Source organism: Peromyscus maniculatus, chromosome 5, assembly GCF_049852395.1.
Source record: "Peromyscus maniculatus bairdii isolate BWxNUB_F1_BW_parent chromosome 5, HU_Pman_BW_mat_3.1, whole genome shotgun sequence".
Lineage (NCBI taxonomy): Eukaryota > Metazoa > Chordata > Mammalia > Rodentia > Cricetidae > Peromyscus > Peromyscus maniculatus.
The window spans coordinates 39,647,531-39,674,762 of record NC_134856.1 but is presented as its reverse complement, the minus strand read 5'-3'; the positions used below and the strand labels follow the sequence as shown (position 1 = coordinate 39,674,762).

The 27,232-nt window shown below is 43.8% G+C and overlaps 1 protein-coding gene across 2 annotated transcripts in view; it reads right to left on the bottom strand.

The window, feature by feature from the left end:
• The window catches only part of Tango6 (transport and golgi organization 6 homolog), a 174,433-nt gene that overhangs the window by 105,028 nt on the left and 42,173 nt on the right, over positions 1 to 27,232 (bottom strand). For both annotated transcript variants that reach the window (XM_042277630.2, XM_042277631.2), the window contains exons 11-14: positions 26,505 to 26,696; positions 14,544 to 14,678; positions 7,641 to 8,099; positions 3,590 to 3,647 (exon numbers count right to left, since the gene is read on the bottom strand). In XM_042277630.2, coding sequence (XP_042133564.2) covers positions 3,590 to 3,647; positions 7,641 to 8,099; positions 14,544 to 14,678; positions 26,505 to 26,696 — 844 coding nt within the window. The remainder of the gene's footprint in view (positions 1 to 3,589; positions 3,648 to 7,640; positions 8,100 to 14,543; positions 14,679 to 26,504; positions 26,697 to 27,232) is intronic.

Below are 27,232 nucleotides of genomic sequence, written 5' to 3'. Positions count from 1 at the left end.
TCCCCAAAACCCACATAAAAGCTGGGTGGATATGGTGGCCACCTGTAATCGTAGCAGTTAGGTGACAGAGGCAGAGAATCCCTGGAGGGGGCTGACCAGTTAGATTAGTCAAGTCAGGGGGCTCCAGGTTCAGTTAGAGACCCTGCTTCAGTAAATAAAGTAGGAGAAACCAACAAAGGTAACCAGTGGTACCTTCCGGCTTCCATATACATGTGAACACATGCATACTTGTATGTATACATGTGCACCCCCCACGTGCAAAACACACACACACACACACACACACACACACACACACACACACACACACACTAAAAACACCCCCTAAACCCTCAACACATTAAGGAATATTCAAATACATACCTTAATTCCTATTTGGGGAGAGATACGACTTTGCATACATACATTTCCTTATCATTAAAAAAAAATTTGGCCAAGTGGTAGTGGCACACCCCTTTAATCTCAGCACTTGGGGTACAGAGGCAGGTGAATCTCTGTGAGTTCGAGACTAGATTGGTCTGCAAAGCGAGTTCCAGGACAGCCAGAACTATTACACAGAGAAACCCTGTCTTGAAAAAAATTTTATTTATTTATTTATTTATTTATTTATTTATTTATTTATTTATTTATTTGTAACAGGATATCACTCAGTAGCCCCAGCTGGCCTCAAATTCACTATGTAGACCAGGCTGACCTCAAACACTATGAAGACCAGGCTGACCTCAAACACTATGAAGACCAGGCTGACCTCAAAATCACAAAGATTCACCTGCCTCTGCCTCCTGGTGCTAGAATCAAAGGTGTGTGCCACTACCCTCAGCATGAAATCAGCAACTTTATACACAGTTTTCTATCTGAAGCAGCTGCTAGGACAGCTAATAGACCAGCACTTTCCCAGTATGAATAGCAGATATGCAGACGTCTTTTCACAAAAGTCAAGCTTAACTGTTCAGGGATTTATTTCTTAGACTGCTACATGAATAGTTAACACATGTAGCAGGAATTCTTCAAGAAGACAAGACGAGAGATATCTACTGGAGGAATGAGTGTACTCAGACCCTCTCTGCTCTCTGTCTGGACTGCAGACAGAATTGGTGAAGATGTAAAAAAAAAAAAATGCTAACTATCACTAAGTTGAGCAGAAAGTACTCATGAAGCCAGGTAGACAGTTTTAGAAAAAGAAGGACTGAATGCATTCACAGACCCCAAAACTGAGTGCTCCCCAGAGCACTCCCCAGGACCCCTTCACAAAGGACCCGACAGCTTGTTGGAGAGACTTGGGCCTGTGCAAGCGTCGCACAAGTGGGAAAATTCATCTCCTGCTTTTCTTAATGAGAAAGTCACCTAAGGCCTCGGCTTTTAAGTGCATATCACAGACACCAAAAACATCAATTAGTTCAATCTGGTCCATCTTGGGGAGGTGAGAACAGAAATTCTACCTACCCCTACCTGCCCTGTTCTTCATCACCAAATTAGTTACTAACTGATTAGCACACCAATTAAAACCACTGAAAACAAACAACAGCAACAGCTGCAGTTTTATAGAGGATCCCAGAGGCTAACGAGCTCCATGGTTAATCAGCCATGCTTTTCCCAACAGCAAGGCCGCCAGATTAGAACGACACCCCACCACTTCCAAACACCCAGATCTGAAAACAGGAAAGAAAGTCTACGGACAACATCTCCTTGGAAAAGCACAGGTGACTTGGTTTCTGAGACTTACATTGAGAGGTGTCCTGGTTCTCCATCACTGATTTCTCTGGCTTCCTTAAGTGTCACTCCATGTCCTGTAGCCTCATGGGGCCTCCTGCGCACCGCCTGAGCCCAGATTGTCTGACCTCCACAGCTGCAAGCCAATAACTCTCTCTGGAAACTCTCAACTCTCCTACTTGTCCTCTTACCTCCGGGGTGGTCATTTTGTCTCCCTTAATTCTCTTTTCACCTACTGCCATGCCCTTCCCACCATGGGGGACTATACTCTCAAACTGTGAGCCAAGCAGACACTCCTTCCTTTCTTTCTTCTTTTCTATCTTCCTTCCTTCCTTCCTTCCTTCCTTCCTTCCTTCCTTCCTTCCTTCCTTCCTTCCTTCCTTCCTTCCTTCCTTCCCTCCTTCCTTCCTTCCTTTTCTCTCTCTCTCTCCTTCCCTCCCTCCCTTATTTATTATTTATTTATTTATTCATTCATTCATTCATTTATTTATTTATTTATTTATTTATTTATTTATTTATTTATTTATTTATTTATTTATTTATTTTTCTGTGTAGCCCTAGCTGTCCTGGAACTCCCTCTGTAGACCAGGCTGACCTCAAACTCACTGAGATCCACCTGCCTCTGCCTCCCGAGTGCTAGGACTAACGGTGCGCACCACCACCGCGCAGCACACTTCCTTTCTTAAGGTGCTTTGGTCAGTAGGTATTTTGTTGTAACAAGGAGGAAGAACCACTAATGCACACACCCAGTTCCATTTTAACAGATAAGAGTTAAGACATTGGCCAAGTCTGTTCAGCTGAGGAGCAGTGTACCTAAGCAGTCTGCCTCCAGAGTCCCAGCTGTCCTGAAACCCACTCTGTAGACCAGGCTGGCGTGGAAATAGCATAGATCCACCTGCCTCAGTTTCCTGAATGCTGGATTAAAGGTGTGTGCCACCACGTCTGGCTCCATGTTTGTTTGTTTTTTTAGTATTTATTTTATTTATTTATGTGTATATGGGTACCCACAGGAGCCAAAAGAGGGCACCAGATCCTCTGGAGCTAGAGTTACACGTCATTGTGAGCTGGCTAATATGGATGCTGGGAACCAAACTCTAGTTCTCTGTAAGAGCAGTGTGCACCCAGCTGCTGAGTCACCTCTCTACTCCATCTACGTATATATTCTTTTAATGAAGAAATATTAAATATCTGAAGCTGAAGTTGGGGTATAGTTTACTGGTGCTTACTTGTGAATGTGTGAGGACCTGGATTGTATGTGTGATTGTATAAATGCACACACACACACACACACACACACACACACACACACACACACACACACACTCCAAAAACAAAACCAGAAAAAAAACACCAAAAATAACAAAACAGAAGCTATTAAAATGAAACCTAAAACATTTGAAAACACAAAACTTCGTGGCTTGTGTGTGTGTGTGTGTGTGTGTGTGTGTGTGTGTGTGTATGTATGTATGTGTGTGTACAAACACAGGTGTGCCCCACGGAGATCAGAGGACAACTTGCAGGAATCAGTTCTCCCCCTTCCACTGTGTGGATCCTCAGGCTTAGGGCCTGTGCCTTTACCTGCTGCGCCATCTCACTAGCCCCAGAAAAGGTTACACTGTAAGAGTTTATGTATAAACCATTCTTTACCTCTCTCAACCAAGGAAATGGGCTTTAATCTGTAGAATGATAAAGTTAACATAAAACTTCATCACTATGAGACACTGAAACTCTATAAGAACCCTTGGAAATTCTAGGAATGCTGCTTTTATCACTCAGAGTACCCCACTCAGGAAGCAGAAAGATGGACAAAATCACCAGTTATATCTTGTGGTTGTACCCCTCAAGTACACATGATGCCATCTCTGGTCCACAAACTTACCCTGAATTGCAGATAGATACACAAAAGTGTCCTCGTGCTCCAAGTTCTCCAAGAATATCTGGAAGCACAAAACAGGGTAAGATGATTCTCAAAGAGCAAAAAGACACGGGGCTCCCTTTATCCGCTGTCTCGGAGGAGTAATGCTTTTCTTCTTGGTAGAAATTGGTCTGACATAGAACCAACCTTGTGGGGAAAATGGTTTATTTGTTTGAAGTCCAATTCCACTAACAGTTTAAAGGGAGCTGGAGGGATTAAGGGGAAGGAACTTCTTTTTTTTTTTTTTTTAATGTGTACTGGTATTTTGTCTGCGTATATGTCTGTGTGAGGGTGCCAGATCTTGGGAGTTACAGACAGTTGTGAGCTGCCATGTGGGTGCTAGGAATTGAACCCGGGTCTTCTGGAAGAACAACAGTCAGTGCTCTTAACCACTGAGCCATCTCTCCAGCCCCCCGGGAAGGAACTTCTTGAAGTCATCAAGTATATACCAGTAGTAGTTGTGGAAATTAACAAGATTTCAATATATCAATCAATATATCAATCAATATAAGAATAATCAACAGGTAAACACTTGATGTGCAAACCTGAGAACCTGAGTTTGATCCCTGGATCCCATGGTGGAAGAAGAAAACCAACTCCCAGTGTTAACCTTTGACCTCCACAAACACACTGCAGCATATGCGTACCCACACTCACACATATACATCATACTCACACACAATGCTATAAACCTTTTTAAAGAAGGACAGTCCTCAACATTTTTCTGTGCTAGCCCATGGTGGAAAACATTTTCAACATAGGTGACCAGATATATTCTGATGCTTTCCCCTGAGCTAACACAGCACATGGGGTTACAAGGGAGACAGAGATGTTATTATTACAGAGGCAATTTTATGTCTATTCCACTTTTTAAAAACCTTGCAAATTGTAGCCCTGTGATTGACACTGCTAACAAACTACTCTCCTTCTTTCCCAAATTAGGAACTTGTCAGGGTGTCAAATGCAGTGTGGTCTACCTAGAAGACACTACGATGGCATGTTAAATTTCGGCCCTACCATGGGAGCAAGAGAAAGACAGCAGCACGTGCTCACATTCCTCCGCTTGCTATCTAGGGAAGGTAGGCGTGCCTAGTCATATACCACTCAGTGTCCTTTGCTCCACAAAGTCTTGATTTCAACTTCATGCTACCGGTGTCTACACTACTATGGGAGAGCTGAAGATGAGTCTAGACGGGATGATGACCAGAAGACATTGGGGTTGCATCTGGAGTGAAGGACACAATACAGAGTAACAGCCAGGAGAATAAAAAATAGGAAATATTCTAAAGTCTTCACAGAAAAAGAATTGACAGGTGTCCGGGCTATTCAATTTTATTTTATTTTATTGTCAACTTGACACAAGCTGGGGTGATCTGGGAAGAGGGACTCTCAATTGAGAAAATGTCTATCATCAGTTTGGCCAGTAGGCAAAGTTGGAGGCATTTTCTTGATCAATAACTGATGTGGGAGGGCCCAGTCCACGTGGGTGGTGTCACCCCTGAGCAGAAGGTCCTGGGTGCTGTAAGAAAGCTAGCTGAGCAAGCCAAGGGGAGCAAGCCAGTAAGCAGAACTGTTCCATAGTTTTTGCCTGCCTCTACAGTTCTACCTTAAGCTGCTGCCTTGACTTCCCTAAATGGACTGTGACCTAGGATATGCAAGCCAAACAAACCCTTTTCTCCTCAAAGTTGCTTTTGGTCACAGCAATAGAAACCCTAACTAAGACAAGAGGTCTAAAAGGCCGAGGAAAGAGAGGAACAGAGAAGGTTATAAAATATACATGCCATGAAAGCATGGGTTTCGTTTGTGGGAAGAAAGGGGTCAGCAAGAGTTGAGATGGGGACCAGGAGGACATCTGTGGGAGGGACGATAGCTAATCCTGATTGCCAACTTGATGAGATTTAGTCACCACAGAAACAAACCTCTGGGCACATCTGTGAGGGGGTGAGGGGATTTCTAGATTGAATTCACTGAGGTGGAAGACCCACCCTAACTGTGGGTGGCACTCCTCCACAAACTGGGGTCCTGGACTGAATCAAAAGCAGACAGGAAGCCAGTGAGCCAGGAACAAGTAAAGGTGGCTGCTGCTGAGGCAGACGATCTGGGCTCAGTCCCTGGAAGCAGCTCCTTACAACTGGTTCTCCGATCACCACATACTCACTGTGGTGCCCACACACCTCACCCATCCCACTGCACAAAATACAAATTTAAATGTAACAAAAAACCCATTTCCTTGCACGATAACCAAAAACTAATTTAAAAAATAAAAGGGACAAGAGTGTGGTAGTGCATATCTGTGATCCCAGAACTTGAGAGGTAGAGGCAGATGATCAGGAGTTCAAAGTCAGCCTGGGCTACATGAGACTCCATTTCAAAAATTCAAAAAATAAGTCTGGCATGATGGGACATACTTGTAAACCTAGCCCTTTGGAGACAAGTCAAGAAGATCCAGGTTTCAGGATCACCCTTGGCTATGTACCAAGTTTAAGAATTGCCTGGGCTACCTGAGACTTTGTCTCAAATAAACAGAAAAAGAAAAACAAAACAAGAGATGAATCGGGGCTAGGAAGATGACTTGGGTGGGGAAAGCACCCGCTGTGCAAGTGTGAAGACCTGAAGATGTTCGGCATCCTTTTCAAAGCTCAGCACCAACAGGTGGAGACAGAAGGATCACAGAAGCTTGATAGGTAGCCAGTTTAACCAACCGGGAGTTCCAGGTCCAGTGAGAGACTCTCTCAAGATAAGATGTAGAGTGACAGAGGAGGACACCCAGTGCTGACGTCTGGCCTCTATACCTGCACACACAGACATACACACACACACACACACACACACACACACACACACACACAAACACAAATCACAAATAAGAGCCATTTTTGTGAAGTTCTTAGTGAAAAATAATTGGCAGAACTTGGTAAACATAGCAGATGAGGATTAAATGCAGTTAAAGGAAATTCCAAAGGTGATTCCAGCATGCACTATCTAAACTAGCATTCCACAGGATGTTTGGGGGATAACAGTCACTCAAAGAAGATTTGTGAGTTTCAATATTATTTCCCTGCCAGAAAATCCTTGGAGGATGTCTTCACTTCATCTGTAAGATAAGGCTAACACAACATTGCAGTCGTGAGGATGAGAGACAGTCTCAGTAGGGTACACGGCTTGGTTCAACAAAGAGCAGGCATTATTATACAATACTTCCAGTATCGTGCTAACTAAAATAAATGTTTTCCATCAGAATTATAATTTGCAGTCAAAGGGCTAGACAAATAGCTAGATCACCATCACCACTACCAAGGCTCAGAAAGGTTGAGTGTGCTACCCAGGAGTTGAGACTGGGTCTCAGACAGAAGTTTCCACACCCCTTGTTCTTACTATAGCCCTCACTCAAGTCCCAAAGACTTCCAGAAAAGGGAAAGATCCTAAGCAGTATGCACTCGTCAGTCTAGAACATCAAGGACAACTTTTTTGTTGTGATGGACAACAAAGAGTAGAGGAGACCCGATAGATCCAATGCTGCTCTAAGAGGGACCCACTCAAGGTGAGGCTTCCCTAGGAAGGGTACCTGCCCATCTCTGCGAATTGGCTTATGCTGGCCCACTGCCTGTCCGTTACATGCTCACACTTGGTCAGTGTGTTAAAGTCCTATGAAAATCAACCTTTTTCCCCCTGACTACCCACCACATTGCTCATATATAAAAATCCTGGCACTCTATTCATGTTTAGTTGAGCAGCCCTATGTGGTCTTCCACACCCTTCCCACCTCAATCTGATTTCTCAACAATTTAAGTTCCTGGAGGATAATCTAAGACAGTGCTTGACACACGGTCAATGTTTAAAAGATACCTGAATTAGGCTGGTCATGGTGGCTCACGCCTTAAATCCCAGCACTCAGGAGGCAGAGACAGCTGGATCTCTGTGAGTTCCAGGCCAACCAGGGCTCCACAGTGAGATCCTGTCTCAAAACCCCGAACTGAATGTCTGTCCACGTGTTTGGGCAGTGTGTTCTACTCACCTGGAGAAGCTTCTTTTGTTCCTCGAGGGCTCTGGCTTCTCTCCGCTCCACCCAGCGAGAAAGAGTGCGCAGAGCAGCAGCCCGGGTTGGAATCTGGGGATCACAGGCTGATAGGAGAACCTCCCGCAACTGCTCTGTGGTTACACCTCTAGGTGGCTCACTGGACTCCTGGCCTGTTCTTGGGGGGTCCTGCTCTTGTCCAGGGTGGTTCTGAGCTACTTCTGTGGGTGTGTCATGACTGGTTTGTTGCTGTTCTTCTCTTTTCCATTTCGGGTCTTTTTTGTCCAGGGTCCTTTGGGCAGCTGTGCTTACAGCCTCAGTGGAAAAGGCTCCATGAGTAGAGATGGTAATTCGGAGATCAACAGCGAGTTCTTGGATGACAGGGTCGGGGTATGTATTAGAGACCTTCTCCAACAGAGGCAGCAGCTGCTTCAGAACTGCAAAATCACTGGACTTCAACTATAAAATGAAAATTGAAAAACAGTAAGTCAAAATTTATGTGGAAAATGTTAGTAAGTGAATAAAGGGACAAGAATCATGCCATGTTCACGGTGTAATCAGCACACTGCCTAGGACAAACACTTAAGAACTATTTGTTAAATAAAATAATTACAGCTAACATTTATTGAACACTGGCCACATACAGGCACGTTTGTAAGTTAATGAGCACACACATCTGTATCCCTGAGATAAAGTGCTGATTAGTTCCTACATTTGATGCCTAGAATCTTAAACCAGAATACAGTTAAGTGTAAAGTGAATAAGCCACAATCTCATGTCTGTCATCACAATGGGGAGACTGGAGCAAGAGGATTACCCTGAGTTCAAGGCCAGTTAAGGCTACATAATGAGCTATAGAACACCCTGGGATTCTGTCTCAAAAGAAAAATATAATGAACAAAAAAAATCATATTTTGGAATATAAAAATTAAACTTTTGACTAAAATCTTCCTTTAATACTGCTTGCTGTGACTGGAGAGGTGGCTCAGAGTTAAGAGCACCTGCTGCACAATCAAGAGGACCAGAGTTTGAATCCCAGCATCCACATGAGAAGCTACACTTTCCATGCACACCTGTAATCCCAGCTCCAAGTAGGGTGGAGACAGGAGGATTATTGGGACTCCCTGGCTTCTAGCTTAGCAGAGAGATCCTGCCTCAAAGCAGTAAGTAAAGAGTGATACAGGAGGACACTTCATACTCTGTTCTGGCCTCCACACACACACAGGTGCACACATGTGCATATACACTCTTACACACACATACAAATAGATAATAAATGAATCTTTCAAAAAATACTTATTTCTGCTAGGTTTTTGGATTTTAGCAGTCCTGAAAGATTCTAGATCTTTTTGTTTTGTTTGGGTTTTTTGTATGCTTGTTTTTGCTTTTTGAGACAGGGTTTCTCTATGTAACAGCTCTATCTGTCCTGGAACTCACTCTGTAGACCAGGCTGGCCTCGAACTCACAGAGATCAGCCTGCCTCTGCCTCCCGAGTGCTGGGATTAAAGGTGTGAGTCACCACTGCCCGGCTACTTTGTTGTTTTTGTTTTTGAGACTGGTTCTCTCTACAGAGCCCTGGCTGTCCTGGAACTCACCATGAAGGCCAGGCTGTCCTTGAACTTATGGAGATCTGCCTGCCTCTGCACACCCCCCCAACACCCCAAGTGTTGGGATTAATGGTGTGTGCCACCATACCTGGCCAGATTCTCGATCTTGAAGCACTACATCAAGTCTAGTTTAAAGCAGGTTAAAAATTAAATAAATAAATAAAATAAAATAAAATAAAACTTCACAGGACACTGGTAACAACAGAAATAATTTTATAAAATTTATATAAGGCTCTGAAAATCTTTAACAATGTTTATAAATGAACACAGTGAAGATAATTCCATTTTTAGATGGCTTAATCTCAATAGCAAAAGGCACTGGAGACAACTAGTCCTTATCTAACTAAAAGATCATTTTAAAACTTATTTAATTTATTGTGCATGTGTATGTGCACATGTGTACTCAGGTCTGCCCAGGACACAGTGCCTCTTCATGCATGTGTAGGTCAGAGGGCAATTTTGTGGAGCTGGCTCTCTCCCTCCACTTTTACATGGGTTCAGGGGATTGAACTCAGGTCTTCAGGTCTGTGCAGCAAGTGCCTTTGCCTGCTGAGCCATCTTACTGACACTGAAAGATCATTTTCTGAAAAGATGTAAAATTGGGGGCTGAGCAGATGGCTTGGCAGGTAAGAGCAGTCACTGCATAAGCACAAGGTCCTGAGTTTGAATCCCCAGCACCCACGTAAAAAGCTGGGAATGGCTGCATGTGTGCCTGCTACCTCAGGGCTGGGAGGTGGAGACAATGAGGCTCCACTTCAAGGGGACAGGCAGAGAGTGACAGAGCAAGACCCCTGGATCTTCCTGTGGCTTTTGATGTACAAACGGTCACATGGAGATTCACAACCAAGGCGAGGGACATGCCAAGCTAAGAGCAGTAGCTTAGCTTGTGCAGGGTCCTGGTTGAAGGGACTGTGCTGTAGTGGGTAGCCATGCCAGCTTTGACCTGGAAGTCCCAGGCCCGCCTTGTAGGCGTGACCATTACCGAAGCCTCAATGGAGGTTGGAACTTTGTAACATGCCATTTCTCCACGCTCTAGACTTCTCTGGATTTTAGTATGTGTGTCTTGCTTGATATTGTTCGCATTGATTGTAGTTCCATCTTATCTAGGTCATTATCCCTCATTACTCCTGGACAATATTTGATAACCATTCCTTTGTATATAGTCTTGTATTAGGTTAGAACCTTCTTATTTAGACAAAAGGGGGAGATATAGTGGGTAGCCATTCCAGCTTTGACCTGGAAGTTCCAACCCCCACTGAGGCTTTGGCAATGGTCACGTCTACAAGGTGGGGCTGGGACTTCCAGGTCAAAGCTGGAATGGCTACCCACTACACTGTGCTTTCTAAATAAGGGATTTTTTCAGGCAGTGACCACCTATCTATTAATGCTTGAAATTCTGAGAAAACACTCAGGTTACCTAGGGGATAATAAGCAAGAAGCCTGTGAAAACACTATGTGTGGATCTCCTTTCCCTGTAGCAACACATGACTAATGTTCCCAACACATCCATGGTTTCTGAGGTCCGCAGATGCCCATTAAGGGAGAGGGCAGTGTTTTTAAACTTTTAAAAGCCTATGTCCTTTGATAAACATTAAAAAAAAGTAAAAAACAAAAGAAGAAAAAAAACCAAACCTGCCTCATTAGTTAAAATTACTCTTTTCCTTTCTTTTTTCTTCCTGCCATTTTTCCATCCATTCATGCTGTTTATTAGCTGCTGCAGCAGGCTTATTAATAATGAGCAGAAAGCAGGAAAGGCCTGCTCGAGAGGCAACAGCAGTTAAGAATGAATGATGTTCTACAGAGAGAGTGTCCGGCCCAGTGAAGGAGGAGTTAAAGCAACGGCCTTTGACAAAGAAAGGAAGGTAGAAAGAAAGAATGAATGGAAGAAACAAGGGAAAGGAAAGAGACAAGACGACGTAAATAGCATGGAACAAGGGAAACTAGACGGCTGTCTTTAGAGAGAAGATACGCCTTTGGCCTCTCAGTAATAAACCTCACTATGAAATCTGGCTTAAAGGTTAGGAGTCCGGCCTTTAATATACACCCGATTGCTGCCCTGGCACAACATCGCCTCAGTTTATTCTAAGGCCAGAATGGTCTGCTCAGCTTCACCAACCAGGCCAATAGTGGGCACACCAGCTCTGCAACACCAAGCAGAAACTGCTTCCTGGGGGGACAGGAAAGACTCCCCAATGTAATACTTTTACTGATGACCAAACCTGGAATTTAGAAAATGAGTATGGAATTACAGTCGTGTTGTTAGCAATCTTAAACCTGCACTTTCTCCAAATTAACTCCTCTTCCCAGACACGATGTTTTAAGTCACCTTAATTACATGAACTAGAAAGGAATGAAGAAGGGCCCCGATGCTGTTAGATTCTGTTTCATTAGCCAGAACAATGACTCGTAACAGGGACGATGCAGAGCATGGTGTTCTAGGCCCTACAGCAAAGACTTAGAGTGATCGTCGTCACTTAACAGCACAGTTTCCAAGTGTGACTTTCTTGTGAATACAAGACAAACCTAGCATTACTATAGCTCTGCGGTTAAGAGCACCAGCTGCTCTTCCAGAGAACCGGGTTCAATTCCCAGCACCCATATGGAGGCTTGGAACCATCCAAACTCCAGTCCCAGGGAACCCTACAACCCTCTCCTGAGCTCCTTGGGCACCAGGCACACACGTGGTACACATACACATATGGAGGTAAAACATTCATATACATAAATAAAATAAATCTAAAATAAAATGTAAAAAAGAAGCCCTTGCTTGGCATGGTAGTACATGCCTTTAATCCCAGCACTCAGGAGAAAGAGGCAGGCAGATTTCTGAGTCAGTGGTCTACAGAGCAAGTTCTAGGACAGCCAGGTCTACACAGAGAAACCTGTCTCAAAAAAACAGAAAAAAGAAAGAAAGAAAAAAGAAAAAGAACTTGTAAACGCATGAATCAAGCAGGAAATAAAACAAACAAAAATTAGCAAATCTCGGGCAGAAGAGGGTGATGTGTTTTTGTTCCTTTCAACTGTACAGTCAAGGAGCCCAGGATACAGTGATGGGTCAGGGTGGCTCACAGGAGGGCAGGGCTGGGCAAGGGCTGGGCAGGTACAGCAAGTCAGGCCTGGCCAGTGAATACTGGCAGCCTCCAACAACAGGCTTCCGGAGGAGCGATGGGAGAGTGCTGTGATTTGTTATATTGTCTGAAATAAGTACTAAATAAGAAGATACAACACAGACACATAATCCATGCTTTCAATTTATAGAAACTATCCAAATTAATATTCAATCAGAAAAACAAAACTCAACTACGCTAATTAAATCCAGTAACAATCCAACTTAAGCTATTCCATCTGTGAAGCCTTCCTTGTTACATCTAATATGGCTCTGGAACCTTAGCCAAAAACTTATTTTCTCAAATGACATGTGAAATATAAAATTAAGAATACTAAAGAAATCCAGGGAGAAATGGGATTCACATTGACAACTAGCCCAGATAAAATATTTCTTCTCCTTAAGAACAGGCAGGAGTGTCCCACCTTTTGACACTGAGATATAATGTTGTAGTCTGGGACACAGGCTGCTGGCTGAATGTGCTTGTTAGAATGTTAGAGATGTAACATGGGGAAGGGAAAGGTCCTGGGTCTGATTTCCAGAAACACAGAGGGAAAAATTAAGTCTAGAGAGAGGCAAATCCCAATAGATCAAGAATCAAATCAGATTTGAATGCTCGAACTCAAAATGCATTCCCCAAGGGCTCCTTGCTCACGGGTGTTGAGTTTGATTTCATAATACCTGCTCTGAGACCGCTGTTTTTCCGGTGGTCTCCTAACTTGATCAGTCACACCCACAAGCATAATCTAGCTCTGCCTATCCTTTTCCTTCGCCAGCTGTCTCCAGGACTCTACAACTCAGCCACACCGGCTTTCCATCAGTGCTCAAGAAAACCAAGCTTTTCTCTGGTTCTGAGCCTTTGTCATGGGTTTCCTTAACTGAAAGGGTTTCTTCCACCTGTTCTATACAGGCCACACTCAAACACCTATTTCTGCTTCAAGTCTTAGTGAAATTACCTTGGCTCACTAAAGACCTCTCAGCCTAGCTTAGATGTTATGTTCTCATGGTCCCCCCGCCCTCTTCTTTTGAGGCATTCCACTCAATTCTAATCATATTTTTAAAACAGTCATTCTGGGTATGCCTCCCTCCCTGGACTGTGGTATGAGGTATAAGCCATGTCTGTCTTATCCACTACCATATTCCCAGATCTTTAGCTCAGTATCTACCATGTGGCAAATATGCAATCAATAACGGTTAAATGAATAAATTAAAAAATTATAAACTAGGGCTGGAGGGATGGCTCAGTGGACTGCTCTCGCAAAGGACCTGTGTTTGGTTCTCAGGACCCACATCGGGCAGCTCACAGTTGTCTGCAAATCCATCTCCAGAGGATCTGACACCATCTTCTAGCTCAGCAGACACCTGCACTCACGTACACATAGACATACACATAATTTAAAAATAGAAATAGAGCTTAAAAACCACAAGTTAACTATGTAAAAATCACATAAGCTAAACTGGCCATGGTGGTGCACACCTGTAATCCCAGTGTTGGGAGGTAGGAAGGAATATCATCAATGTCATATTGAATTCAAGCCCAGCCTGGGCTACGTGAGACTCTGCCTCAAACAAAAACAAAACCAAACTCTTAAAAGTGACTGGGGCGGGCGGTGGTGGTGCACGCCTTTGATCCCAGCACTCGGGAGGCAGAGGCAGGCGGATCTGTTCGAGGCCAGCCTGGGCTACAGAATGAGATCCAGGATAGGCACCAAAACTATACAGAGAAACCCTGTCTCAAAGGAAAAAAGAAAAGTGACTGGGAGCAGGCTTAAGTGTACTGCACTGTATGGGCTAAACGGTGGATCCTGAGCTAAAGTGGAACTCTGCAAAACGGATGCCATCTGAGCAGCCAAGAGGTTGCTAAGGATTTCCCACCAACTCTTTGGAGAGTGAGAGCCAGAGAACTGAATGTCTGCCTCAGGCACCAAACGCTATACTCAGTGTTTCCAAAACAAGCTTGTTCTTTGTAGGAAAGAGCCCTGTCTTTTCGACAGTGACATTCCGGCAGGTCAGTGTGAAGTGGCATGCTTGTCATCTATGTTAGGGATGATTCTCATTAACATACCAAGTTGGCCATCCTGGTTCTCCTGAATATAATATCATTCTTTTTTTTCCATGATGATATGGAAGAAATGCAGCAGGTCTTCTTCCCTACTCAGAATTCAAGCTTCGCTCACACCTCCAACTCACCTGAACAGCTCCTCCTAGCATGACGGCCACCAGGCCCATGCACATGCTCAGTGTCTGGGACTCCACGGTGCTCTCTGCCGCATGGGCCAGGCTGGCACATGCTCTCTGCAGTGTGGCTGCTACAAAGTCCACCACCTACCAAAGGAGGAAATCCGCATCAGTGACGGGGTAAGAAACAAATGTCAAGTCCGTGTGTCTTATGTCTCCATCGTCTTCAGCATCACGAGAACGTAACAGCTGGTACTGCGTAGCAAGAGTGCTGCTCTATGTGTTGATGTTTTGAAAGCTACAGTGACAAAGCATGAGGATATAGCGCTCTCTACTCCACCCAGAACCCCCAGGAGCTTAGCAATTGCAGACGCTTCTAAGTATTTTACATGTGTAGTATCAAGTCTTTTTTTTTTTTGAGACAGAGTCTTATATACTCATATAGCCCAGGCAGGTCTTTGAACTTGCTATGTTGTTAAGGATGGTCTTGGACTTCTGTTCTTCCTGCTTTCAATTCCCAAAGGTTGGGATTATAGGTATGTGTTACCATGACAAATTTATGTAGTGCTAGGAAATCAAACTCAGGACTTCCTGCATGCTAATGCAAGCATTCTAGTTGTCTTTTGAGATAGGGGTCTCATGTAGCCCAGGCTAGCCTCCAACTGGATACACAGCTGAGCATGGCCATGAATGACTGATTCCCCTACTTCCTCTACCTCCTAAGTGATGGAATTACAGGGTTTTGTTATTCTTGTCTTTCTTTTTCTAATTCAGAACTGCCAAGCAATCCTAGGGTCTTGCTTAATTCATACTAGGCAAGGGCTCTACCACTGAGCTATAAACCCAGTCCCAAGAATCCATTTCTTTTCTTTCTTTCTTTCTTTTTTTTTTTTTTTTTGAGACAGGGTTTCTTTGTGTAGCTTTGCACCTTTCCTGGATCTCACTCTGTAGACCAGGCTGGCCTCGAACTCACAGAGATCCGCCTGGCTCTGCCTCCCGAGTGCTGGGATTAAAGGCGTGCGCCGCCGCCCGGCCCATTTCTTATAAAGAAAAGACTTCTCCCTTGTCCCAGCCAGCCATTGCATTTGACATTCACCCAAGGGAGGTAGAAACTTACGTCACAGAAAAACCTACAGATGGCTGTTTATATAAAGCTGCTCTAATCATTATTCTCAGAGCTTGGTGATGACCAAGATGTCCTTTATAAGGTAAATGGATAAATAAACTGATTTGTCAAGACAAGAGGAGATCATAGGCTGGAGAGATGGCTCAGAGGTTAAGAGCACCAACTGCTCTTCCAGAGGACCTGAGTTCAATACCTAGCACCCACATGGTGGCTCACAACCATCTGTAATGAGATCTGGTGCCCTCTTCTATATACATAATAAATAAATAAATCTTTTAAAAAAAGACAATAGGAATGCCGGGCGGTGGTGGCGCACGCCTTTAATCCCAGCACTCGGGAGGCAGAGCCAGGTGGATCTCTGTGAGTTCGAGGCCAGCCTGGTCTACAAAGTGAGTTCCAGGAAAGGTGCAAAGCTACACAGAGAAACCCTGTCTCGAAAAACCAAAAAAAAAAAAAAAAAGACAATAGGAAATCAGTCAGGACTATAAGTGACCTATTAAGCCATGAAAAGACATGGAGAAATATTAGTAAGGAGAAATACTACAAAGTGAAGAAGCCCACTGAAAGGATACAAGTGAGAAAGAGATGACTAGACAGAGTACAGAGGACAGGTATGATAGTGAATCTAGTCCTAGGATACTAGAATGGTAGACATGTGTAACCTATTAACTGCACAACACCCAGAGTGAACCCTAATGTAAGCTATAGCCTCTGAGTGATAATGATGGGTTGGTGCAGATTCATCAATTACAACAAAGGGGCCTATATGTAGCTCAGGGGTAGAGAATGCCCATCTAGCAGGTAGAAGGGTTAAGTCCCCAGGAGACACATGCATGTACACACACACACACACACACACACACACACACACACACACACAGATAAAGAAGTCACAAAGGTATTGCTCTGTGGTAGTAATGGGGAGGCCAGGGACATGTGGGCACAGGAAATACATGAGAAACCTCTGTATATGCAAAATCTTGTTATCTTGTTGTGAACTTAAAACTACTCTAAAAAATAAACCCCAGGGGCCACAGAGATGGCTCAGTGGTTAAGAACACTGGCTGCTCTTCCAGAGGACCCAGGTTCAATTCCCAGCACCCTCATGGCAGCTAACAACTGTCTTTAACTCTAGTCCCAGAGGCTCAAATGCTGTTCTTCTAGCCTCTGTGGAGACTTCACACATGGTACACATATGTACATTCAGACAAACATACACATAAAAAATTAAATCTCAAAAAAATATTTGTTGGGCAATGGTGGTACACATCTTTAAACCAGCACTCAGGAGGCAGAGGCAAGTGGATCTCTGTGAGTTTGGGGCCAGCCTGGTCTACAGAGTGAGTTCCAGGACAGCTAGGGCTGTTACACAGAGAGACTTGAAAAACCAAAAAGTAAATAATAAACAAACAAACAAACAAATAAATAAAATAATAAAATAATTCTGGGCCAGGGAAATGACTAGGTGGGTAAAATCACTTGCCACGCAAGACTGATGATTGTGTTCAGATACTCAGAACGCACTGTAAAGCTGGCAACGGCAGCACGCGTCTGTGACCCTAGCACTCCTACAGTGGCATAGGAGGCAGAGACATGAGGAATATCACAGAGTGGAAGAGTCCCCCTGGGAGGCTTCTGGAACCTTGCAGGTCAGCTTGCCTGGAGTATACAGCCCAGCAGGAAATGCAAGAGAGATCTTGCCTCAAAATCAAGTTGGAAAGGGAGAGAAAAATCAATGTCCAAGGTCACCCTCTGACCTCCACAGGCACACAGGTATACACACACACACACACACACACACACACACACACACACACACACACACACACACACACAATATTACTTTCTGACCATTTAAAATGTTATCTGAAGGAGGTTTCCTCCTTGCCGATTTCTCAGTTCTACATCTGACAGTATTAATTCTAGTAAGCAATGAATATGGAAGAAGATACCCAATTTTATTTATAAGCCAGTATCTCCAATCAATCTATAAATGATTCAGAGTCATATTCTAAGTTTCAATTTTCTACAGACTTAAGATAGTTCACACACAGATTTTATATAATAGTGTGGGCTATCAAAAACCTTTAAATAGAATTAATTTGGTCAGCATCATTTGAACTGAGCCTGGTATAATCATCTTAAGTGCAAACTCCTTTGAACAAACAACAGCAGACACACATTCACGCACGTACTCATGCACACGTGTGTATTCAGGATTTATGGCTCAAAGGGGAGACATCATTTTGTAATGGGAAGGGTGAGATAGGCTGTAATAAGCCTCTAAACACTATGCAAGGTTGCATGTTTAACTCTCGAGACAAATCACATGCTATGCTGGAATCCTCACTGCAAGCGTAAAGCTGGGAGAATGGCCTGTTAACACTTGTCTTCTGGGACAAGGCAGGAAACTGGAAAGGCTATTCAACTGTTCCGTGCACAGAAACAATGCCGGCAATTTCCACCTCCCTCTCTGACCCTGGGACGTTACTGATTTATATACCATTTGGGGCCACCTAGTTGTGCCGCCGAAAAGGTTTTAAAGTGTGCCTTGTTTTTATTTAGCTTCTATGTTAGCACAAGAATTATTTAATTGCTAGAGCTAGCTTTTCCTAAGCTCCTTCCTAACATATTTTTTAGTGTTAAAAACATTACATTTGTTTATTCTCATGTGATGCACACACACATGCCACATGTGTGTGGAGGTCAGAACAATTTGTAGGAATCTGTTCTCTCCTTCTACCAAATGTGTTCCAGGGGTTGAACCCAGGTTGTAAGATTTGGTGGCAAGCACCTTATGTACTGAGCCATCTTACCCGACCCATTATGTTCTGTTTCAAAAAGGCTGCCAGCCAGGCATGGCGGTGCACGGCTTTAATCCCAGCATTTGGGAGGCAGAGGCAAGGAGATCTCTGAGTTAAAGCCTAACCTGATCTACAGAGCAAGTTCCAGGACAGCCAAGGGGTACACAGAGAAACCCTGTCTTGAAAAAAACAAAACAGCCAGGCGGTGGTGGCGCACAACTTTAATCCCAGCACTCGGGAGGCAGAGCCAGGCGGATCTCTGTGAGTTCAAGGCTAGCCTGGGCTACCAAGTGAGTTCCAGGAAAGACGCAAAGCTACACAGAGAAACCCTGTCTCAAAAAACCAAAAAAAAAAAAAAAAAAAAAAAAAAAAATAAAGAAAGAAAGAAAGAAAACAATAAAATAAAAAGGCTGGAAAACAAATATGATCCTATTCTTAGCGAAGAAGCTTTCTGTTTGTATGCATGTAAAAACAAAACACATGACTGAGAACCAGGAAAACATGAAATTGAGAGAGACACAAGGTCACGAGGGGGGGGGCACTGGGGGAGCTGGAGGAAGAAGGGAGCAATGAATGATCAAAATACATTGCATAAATGTATGAAAATTTCAAAGAATAAAAAAAATTATTAAAGAACCTGGGAACTGTTAACTATGAAGTAAGGGCCAGGTATTAATGTATGTCATCAACAAAATCCCTTTCTCCTAAACTCCCTTTTGTCTGTGGTGAGGACACTGAGAGGGGGTCTGATGTAGCCAAGGATGAGCTTGAACTTCTGATCCTCCTCCTTCAGTGTCCAACCAGACTGGCTTCCTGGAGCACCGCTTTTGACAGCAGCTTAGCCTGCTGTGACTGTGGTGGGCTGCCGACCCAGGAAGAGGTCCACAATGACTTAGGGGAGTTTTCCATTTACCACCACCCGAGTTAGAGTCCTTGCGTTCAGCATCTCTCAGCAGCCTGCTGAGACGCACGACACCAACAGTCAGCCTCTAACCCCTTCCACTCTGTCAGCACTTCGTCAGCAAGTTACACACCTCCATAGGATCACTAAGAGGATTAAATGAGCTAATGCCTGTCATGTGTTCAGAACGGAGCCTGGTAAACAGCAAATACCTAATGTTATTATTAAAGAGTAAAGTAATTATAAGCAGTTGACTCAGTAGAACCACAGTCAGGTCGGGAGAGATGAGCTAGAACACATCCATGAGAATAAGTCTCCTGCTTTTCAGTCAGAGTCCCCTGACTTCAACATTTAGTAAGAGTAAACCTCTAGGCTGGTGAGATGGTTCAGCAGGTAGAGAAGTACTTCCTGTACAAGCTAGTCAACTAAGTCTGATCACTGGAACCCAAGATGAAAGGAGAGCCAGGTGGGGTGGCATACATCTTTAATCCCAGCACTCGGGAGGCAGAGGCAGGCGGATCTCTGAGCTTGAGCCCAGTCTGGTCTACAGAGTGAGTTCCAGGACAGCCAAGGCTACACAGAGAAACCCTGTCTCAAAAAAAAAAAAAAAAAAAAATGAGAGGAGAGGAGAGAACCAACTCCACAAAGCCACCTTCAGAGAGTAGCTGGTGCTTCTGTTATTCCCAGGCTTCTGCGGAAGTAACCTGCACTGTTTCCCATTTCTTTGCTCTTGTTTGGTTATTTGTCTGCTTCGGGGAGAGTCTCTCTCTCTCTCTCTCTCTCTCTCTCTCTCTCTCTCTCTCTCTCTCTCTCTCTCTCTCTCTCTCCCTCCCTCCCTCCCTCCCTCCCTCCCTCCCTCCCTCCCTCCCTCCTTTTTTTTCTTGAGACAATGTCACTATGTAGCCCAGGCTAGTCTAGAACATGTGGCAATCCTCCTGACAATGTCACTATGTAGCCCAGGCTGGCCTAGAACATGTGGCAACCTTCCTGCTTTGGTCTCTGTGCTAGGATTATGGACACGCCCACCATGCCAGGCTCCTTTTCTGTTTAAAAGTATCTCAACAGCTCTGTTGAGGTTCAAGGTTTGCTTCTTAACTCTAACTTAACTCTCCATGCAGACATTCTCACTTTCTCAGGTTGCTAACGACCTCTGGTTTTGTAGCTCTCGATTTTTACCATCATCCTTTCTCCACTATCCCCCCCCCCCACACACACACACACCTGCTCTGCTGATGCCTGTCTACGGTTTCCAGGGAGAGCAGGTCAATCAATACCCTGTCTTTATACTAGGCACTCTGTGTTCTGTTTCTGTAATGAGTCTGGGTTACTTATGTCACACACACAAAATTAACATCAAAAAAAGAAAAACACCATGAAGAACCATTTCTACTCTGCTGATTATAGTGATCCAGCTCAGTAGTGTGCAAAGGATGTGGTTTCTGAAAGGGCAGACTAAGAGGCTTGCTCACTGCCCTGCACTGGCACTGGGCTCCTTGCTGGTCCTGATACACTGGGGGCATACTCCCTCCATCCGGACATCTCAATAGCTCCCAGCTTCCCTGGCTACAGGTCTTCACTCAGAAGTAATCTCCTCACTATGGCTCTCCATGGCCACCTACTTATCAGCCCTTTCCTTGTTCTATTTTTCTCCAGAAATGATCACCATCTGACACGTCATAATGAAATTATCACCATGACATTCTTTGTGTTCTTTTTTTAATGTAATGATTTATTTATTTTTTACTTCATGTGCATTGGTGTTTTGTCTGCATGTATGTCTGTATGAGGGTGTGGGCTCCCCTGGAACTGGAGTTACAGACAGTTGTGAACTGCCATGTGGGTGCTGGGATTTGAACCCTGGTCCTCTGGAAGAGCAGTCAGTGCTCTCAACTGCTGAGCCATCTCTCCAGCTCCACTTTTTGCTTTCTTATTTATTATTTCCCCATATGTGAATGTCAGCCCTATGAATGCAGATACATGTCTGTTTTGTTTAGCTTTGTGTCCTTAGTACCTAGAAGAGTGAGATGGCGCATAGCTCAATACATAATCATGGGCTGAAAGAACTTGAGAGTTGGTGGAGGACCCCAATAGTAGACAGACCCACTGCATGCCTCATTTCTCCACATACCATAACACAGATACTATGCCATTCCAATGTACTCTGAATATTTACTCTCTTATTTATAAGTACTTCAATATGCATTTATAACAGGTAAGGAGATTTGGTTTTGACATTACTACTATGCTATTATTATACTCAACTTTTTAAATAACTCCTAAAGCCTGGTCCACAACTGTTACAAAAATATTACATATAATTCCTTTCTTTTTGAGACAGGGTCTCACTGTATAGCCCTGACTGTCCTGGAACTCACTCTGTAGACCAGGATGGCCTCAAACTCAGAGATACACCTGCCCCTTCCTCCTGAGTGTTGGCATTAAAGGTGTATGCCACCATGTCTAGCCACAATTTGCCTATAATATTTTTAATTTATGTGTGTATGCATTTGTCTGCACACAGGCTAAGGGCAAAGAAGGACTTTAGATCTTTTCCTCTATTGCTTTCGATTTTATGAGATACGGCATCTTAGTTCGCAGACTAGCTGGCTAGTAAGAGCCAGAGATCTGTTGTCTCCACCACCTCTTCCAACCCCACAAGTGCTGGGGTTACAGATGTTACCTTGTGCTTGCATGGTAAGCACTTCATTGACTGGGCCACCTCTCCACCCCCCAGATATTTATCTAAACCCAGTACTGGTTCCCTTATTTGTTTGTTTATTTATTTTGGTTTTTTAGTTAAGGTCTCACTATGTAGCTCTGGCTGTCCTGGAACTCACTATGTAGTCCAAGCAGGCCTTGAACTCACTGAGATCCGCCTACCTCTGCCTACAGAGTGTTGGGATTAGAGGTATGTGCTACCACACCCAGCTTGATTCTTTTTTTTTTTTTTTTAAATAACATTTATTTGATGAGGAAACAGAAACACGTGCACTGTAGATTTTCGCATTCTGGATCTGGCAGATTGCTTCCTTGTGGCTTTGCTTAACATAGTATGCTAGCGTCTGCATTTCCTTCATTAGACATAGGTTCAAGGTTCTGTGCTAAGGTCAGAATCTTTCCCAAGAGCTCTATACTTCCTACTGCACTGCCTATGGTGGCACACGACACCTGTCTGTCCATCAGTGGTGACATAAGACCAACCTGTCCGTGCCAAATATTCAGTGCAGTCCCTAAGCACCGCTATCTGCATTAACCCTGAGATGTACATGAAAAATAAGACGCAAAGGAATGAAATCATGAATAAAGATGCAATGAAGTACAACAAAATTCTAATGGCAATATCTATGTGGGAAGTGGGTACAAGATATTCATTACAAAATTCTTTCAACAAATAAATATTTCCCATTATTATGTATGATTATTGTGTTTTATACACACACATACACAAAGGCCAGGTGTGGCAGTACACAAATGTAATCCCAGCAATGGGGAGGTAGAGGCAAGAGAATCTCTGTGAGTTCTAGGCTAGCCTGGTCTATATAGCAAGTTCCAGGTCAGCCAGGGCTACTTAATAAGACATTGCCTCAGAAAGCAAAACCAGCTGGTGGCAGTACACACCTTTAATCCCAGCACTCGGAAGGCAGAGGCAGGTGGATCTCTGAGTTAGAGGCCAGCCTGGGCTACAGAGCTGGTTCCAAGACAGCTATGGCTATGCAGAGAAACTCTGTCTCGAAAAACCAAAATCAACAAACAAACAAACAAAACAATAACAACAACAACCAAAACCACCAAGGGGCTGGAGGGATGGCTCAGTGGTAAAGGACACCTGCTGATCTTCCAGAGGACCCAAGTTCGGTTTCTAGTATCCAAGACAACTGCCTGTAACTCCAGATTTGGGGACTCTAACTCCTCTGTCTTCTGAAGGCACCTGTGCTCAGGTACATATGTACACACACTTAAAAAGTAATAAAAATAAATTCTTTAAAAAGAAAAAAAACAAAATAAAAAGCATTACTAAAAATTATTTCAAACTTGAAAAGTTTTATAATATGGGGGAGGCAGTCAGTTTCACTGGGTATTTTGGGCCTAACACATATAAAGTCTTCCATTCACAGCCCTTCTAACCATTTTGGCAAACAATGGTAATCATTACCTAAATCTATGCTTTCATAAGGGTTTGCAAAATGTAATTTTCTAGTTCTTTTTTAATGGTTCTGGCTGTGATCATCCTGCAGGGTAAGTAGTCTACCAGTAATTATCCGCATTGCCAGCCCTGTGATTCTCCTATGGAGAAAAATGTCCCTTCCTTGCTTATCTGATTTTGCTGGCATCTAATTACTATAGGAAAGGCAAGACAAGTGCTTTCTCCATTCCCTGTGATTATCAATTTACAAAATCCAGACCAAATGCCCTAACAATCTCTGAAGAATCCTGTGAGCTTTAAAACCCATTTTCTGTCTTCGATGCCCCTGACCTCTGAGTACTGTAGTTGTGCTGTGTGCTGCCGCAGGAGTCCCTGCAAGGTGGCTCCTGACTGCTACTGCCACAGCCCCATTAAATCAGACAGCTTCCTTGTGCATGGGCACATGAAGCTGCTGGAAGTTTATGATGGACAATCTTCGCCCTAGACCTCAAATCAACCTTTATCCCAGAGAGTTCTGAGCACCTCCAGTTGAAAACGGTATTTATAGACTCCACTCTGGACCTAGGGCACTTACTGCTACTGATTGCCACTGTCCCTGGCATTGACAGTGGACCACACTAGGATTTCCCATTTTTTAAAAACAAAAGCATTAATCATGCAGCCATTCTAATATTTCCAACTGAAATTCAAGAGTATCGGGCTTTTATGCTAGTTCTTTGGTTTTTATATGTTTTTCATATACCAAAAGTCTTCATTCCTAATAATATCAACCAAACAATTTATAACTTATTTTCTTTGTGTGTGCACACATGTGACTGTGGCATGTGTGTGCTTCAAAATAATATCCCAATATCATCGCTAGCAGTGAAATTACAAAGGACAGTTTGGTGCTTCCTGGTGGTTCTTTTTGTTCTGGAACATTTTAACTAACCTGTGCGAAGGGTGAGTTAATGGAGCACCTCATCTTTTGTCCAGTCCAACCCTACTGCTCCTTAATTAGGAGTGAAGGAGGGAGGGACAGAAGCTCCAGTCCGATCAGCTTTTAGACCACCCCCCTTCCACCCAGCACCCTAAGACAGAAACAGACCTGGATGGGGAAGCCTTCAGGAACCAGATACGCTAGAGGAACAAACCGCCCTGCTGAGTAACATGGGGTCAGTGAACTGAAGAAGTGAGGGGCTCGGACACAAATCAGGAGCACAATTCCCATTAAACAGGCAAGCTAAGTCAGAGCTGACAGGCAGCAGCTAATGTTCTCAGCAGGAGCTCCAGCGAAATGCTGCTTAGCAACAATGACAGCCACACAAAGAGCTGGAGGGTCGGATTTAGAGTGACAATCATACCCTCTCACCAATGACTGTCACTCGCCAGGCACAGCGAATTCTGGTTAAGGGGTAAAATGTGCTTCCTGTATTGCCTGCGCATTATTACTTTTACCTCCTACCTTTAAAGAAAAGGTAGTAAAAATAACGGCTCACTCAATAAAATCCAGGGACTGACCCACACAGGAACACTACCCTGAAACCACTGGTTTTAGGATATCTTAAAATTGCACAGGATGCTGGAGATAAACTGTGAATCTGAGGATGTATAAAATTTAAAGTGGTCTTATTAACATGTTTTTTGTTGTTTGTTTAATTGGTTGGTTGGGTTTTTTGTTTGTTTGTTTGTTTGTTTTTTGATGCAGGGTTTCCCTGTGTAGTCCTGGCTTTCCTGGAGCCTGTTCTGTAGACCAGGCTGGCCTCAAACTCACAGAGATCTGCCTGCCTCTGCCTCCCGAGTGCTGGATTAAAGGTTGTGTGCTACCACACCAAGACTAACACTTTTTTTCCAAATTTGAATTCCAGTCATTCTCAACTTGTGTGTGTGCATGTGTGTGTATATGTGTGTGTGGCATATGCATACATATGTAAGTACATGAGCCTATGTGTATGAGGGAGCCAGAGGAGGATGTCAGGTGTCCTGCTCTATCCCTCTCTACCCTATTCATTCAATACAGAGTCTTTCACTGAGCCTGAACCTATGCTGGTGGTCAGCAAGCCCAGTAATCCTCCTGTCTCTTGTAATCCTCTGTGCCCCAGACCTGGGGTTACAGGCACATGTGTGAGCACACCCAGCTTTTTACATGGGTCCTGGGGATCCAAACACAAGTTCTCATGTTTGCACTGCAAGTGCGCTCACCCTCTAAACCAGTGGTTCTCAACCTGTGGGTCGCAACCCCTTTGGGGAGGGGAGGGGCACAGGTCAACTGACCTTTTCACAGAGGTCCCCTAAGACCATCAGAAAACACAGATATTTCTATTACGATGAATAACAGCAGCAAAATTACAGTTATGAAGTAGCACCAAAAGTAATTCTATGGTTGGGGGGTCACCACAACCCGGGGAACTGTAGTAAAGGGTGGCAGCGTTAGGAAGGTTGCGAACCACTGCTCTGAGCCATCACTCCAGCCCTTCATTTACAACCATTAGCCCATGTGAAACCTTAAAAAAATAAAGACTTTCAGGATCTCATTTGGGCATATTAAATCAAAACCTCTAAAAGGGAGCCAGGTAGCAGTCTATTTTTCAAAGGCTAGTTGATTTTATTTGCACTCAAAGTTGAAAGTCACAAATATATAAAGCAGTTCTAGAAGTTTTATGTATGTGAGACTCACATGCGGAGCTTGTCAAGCATATGGTGTAGTATGAAGAGTCAGGTTCAGCTGGCCCAGTGTGAGCTTAATTAATAGCCATCATGTTTAAGCAGAATTCCAAGAAACATGGAAAGGGTGCCACGAAATTGCACTCTAAACAACTATTTTTGAGACAGTGTCTCAGTACATAGCCCTGGCTGGCCTGGAATTCACTCTGTAGACAAAGCCTGCCTCTGCCTCCGAGTGCTGGGATTAAAGGTGTGCACCACCATGCCTGGCTAAGCAACATTTATTTTTTGAAAAAATGTAAAGAAACCAGCATATCAGCAGGCTGGATCCAGAACGTGACAGACAGCTACTAACCTGAGTGATGTGTGTAAATATCTGCTCAGACATTCTCTCACACAGAACAGCCAGCACCTGCAGAACCAGCAGCTTCCGCTCTTGGTCTTCTATGAGCAGAGCGTGGTGTTGCTCTAATTCCAACAGGCTTGTAGAACATGAGGGCGTGGGTTTGACCTCTGCTTCATCTTCCCCGACCAGATGAGACAACTCCTGAAACAGGGGATGAAAGGAAGTGAAGAAAAAGCCAGTGGCATTAAGGACTTGGCAAACATATATAGAAGAAATTCACATCCAAGGAAGTAATCTGTATTTGTTACACACTCCTGTAATCTCAGCTACGCGGGAGGCTGAGGGGAAAGGATTGAAGGTTTGAGGCCCACAAGGCTACAGAGTGGTTCAGGACCACCCTAATAACTCAGTGAGACCTGCCTCAAAATTAAAAAGTAAAAAGAGCTAGGGGCATAACTTCATGATAGAGTTCTTGTCTAGTATATGTAAGTATATACTAGGTTCAATTCCCAGGACTGAGAAAACGGAAAAAAAAAATAAGCTGTAGAGTAATAAGCATGTTGTATACCATATATATGAACTTACACACACACACACACACACACACACACACACACACACACACACACACAGCACTGGTTTGAGAGAGAAAACCAACTCATGAAATGTGTCCTCTGACCTCCACACATGCATAGTGCAGACATATGCACACACATGCTAAAACACACACAAATCAA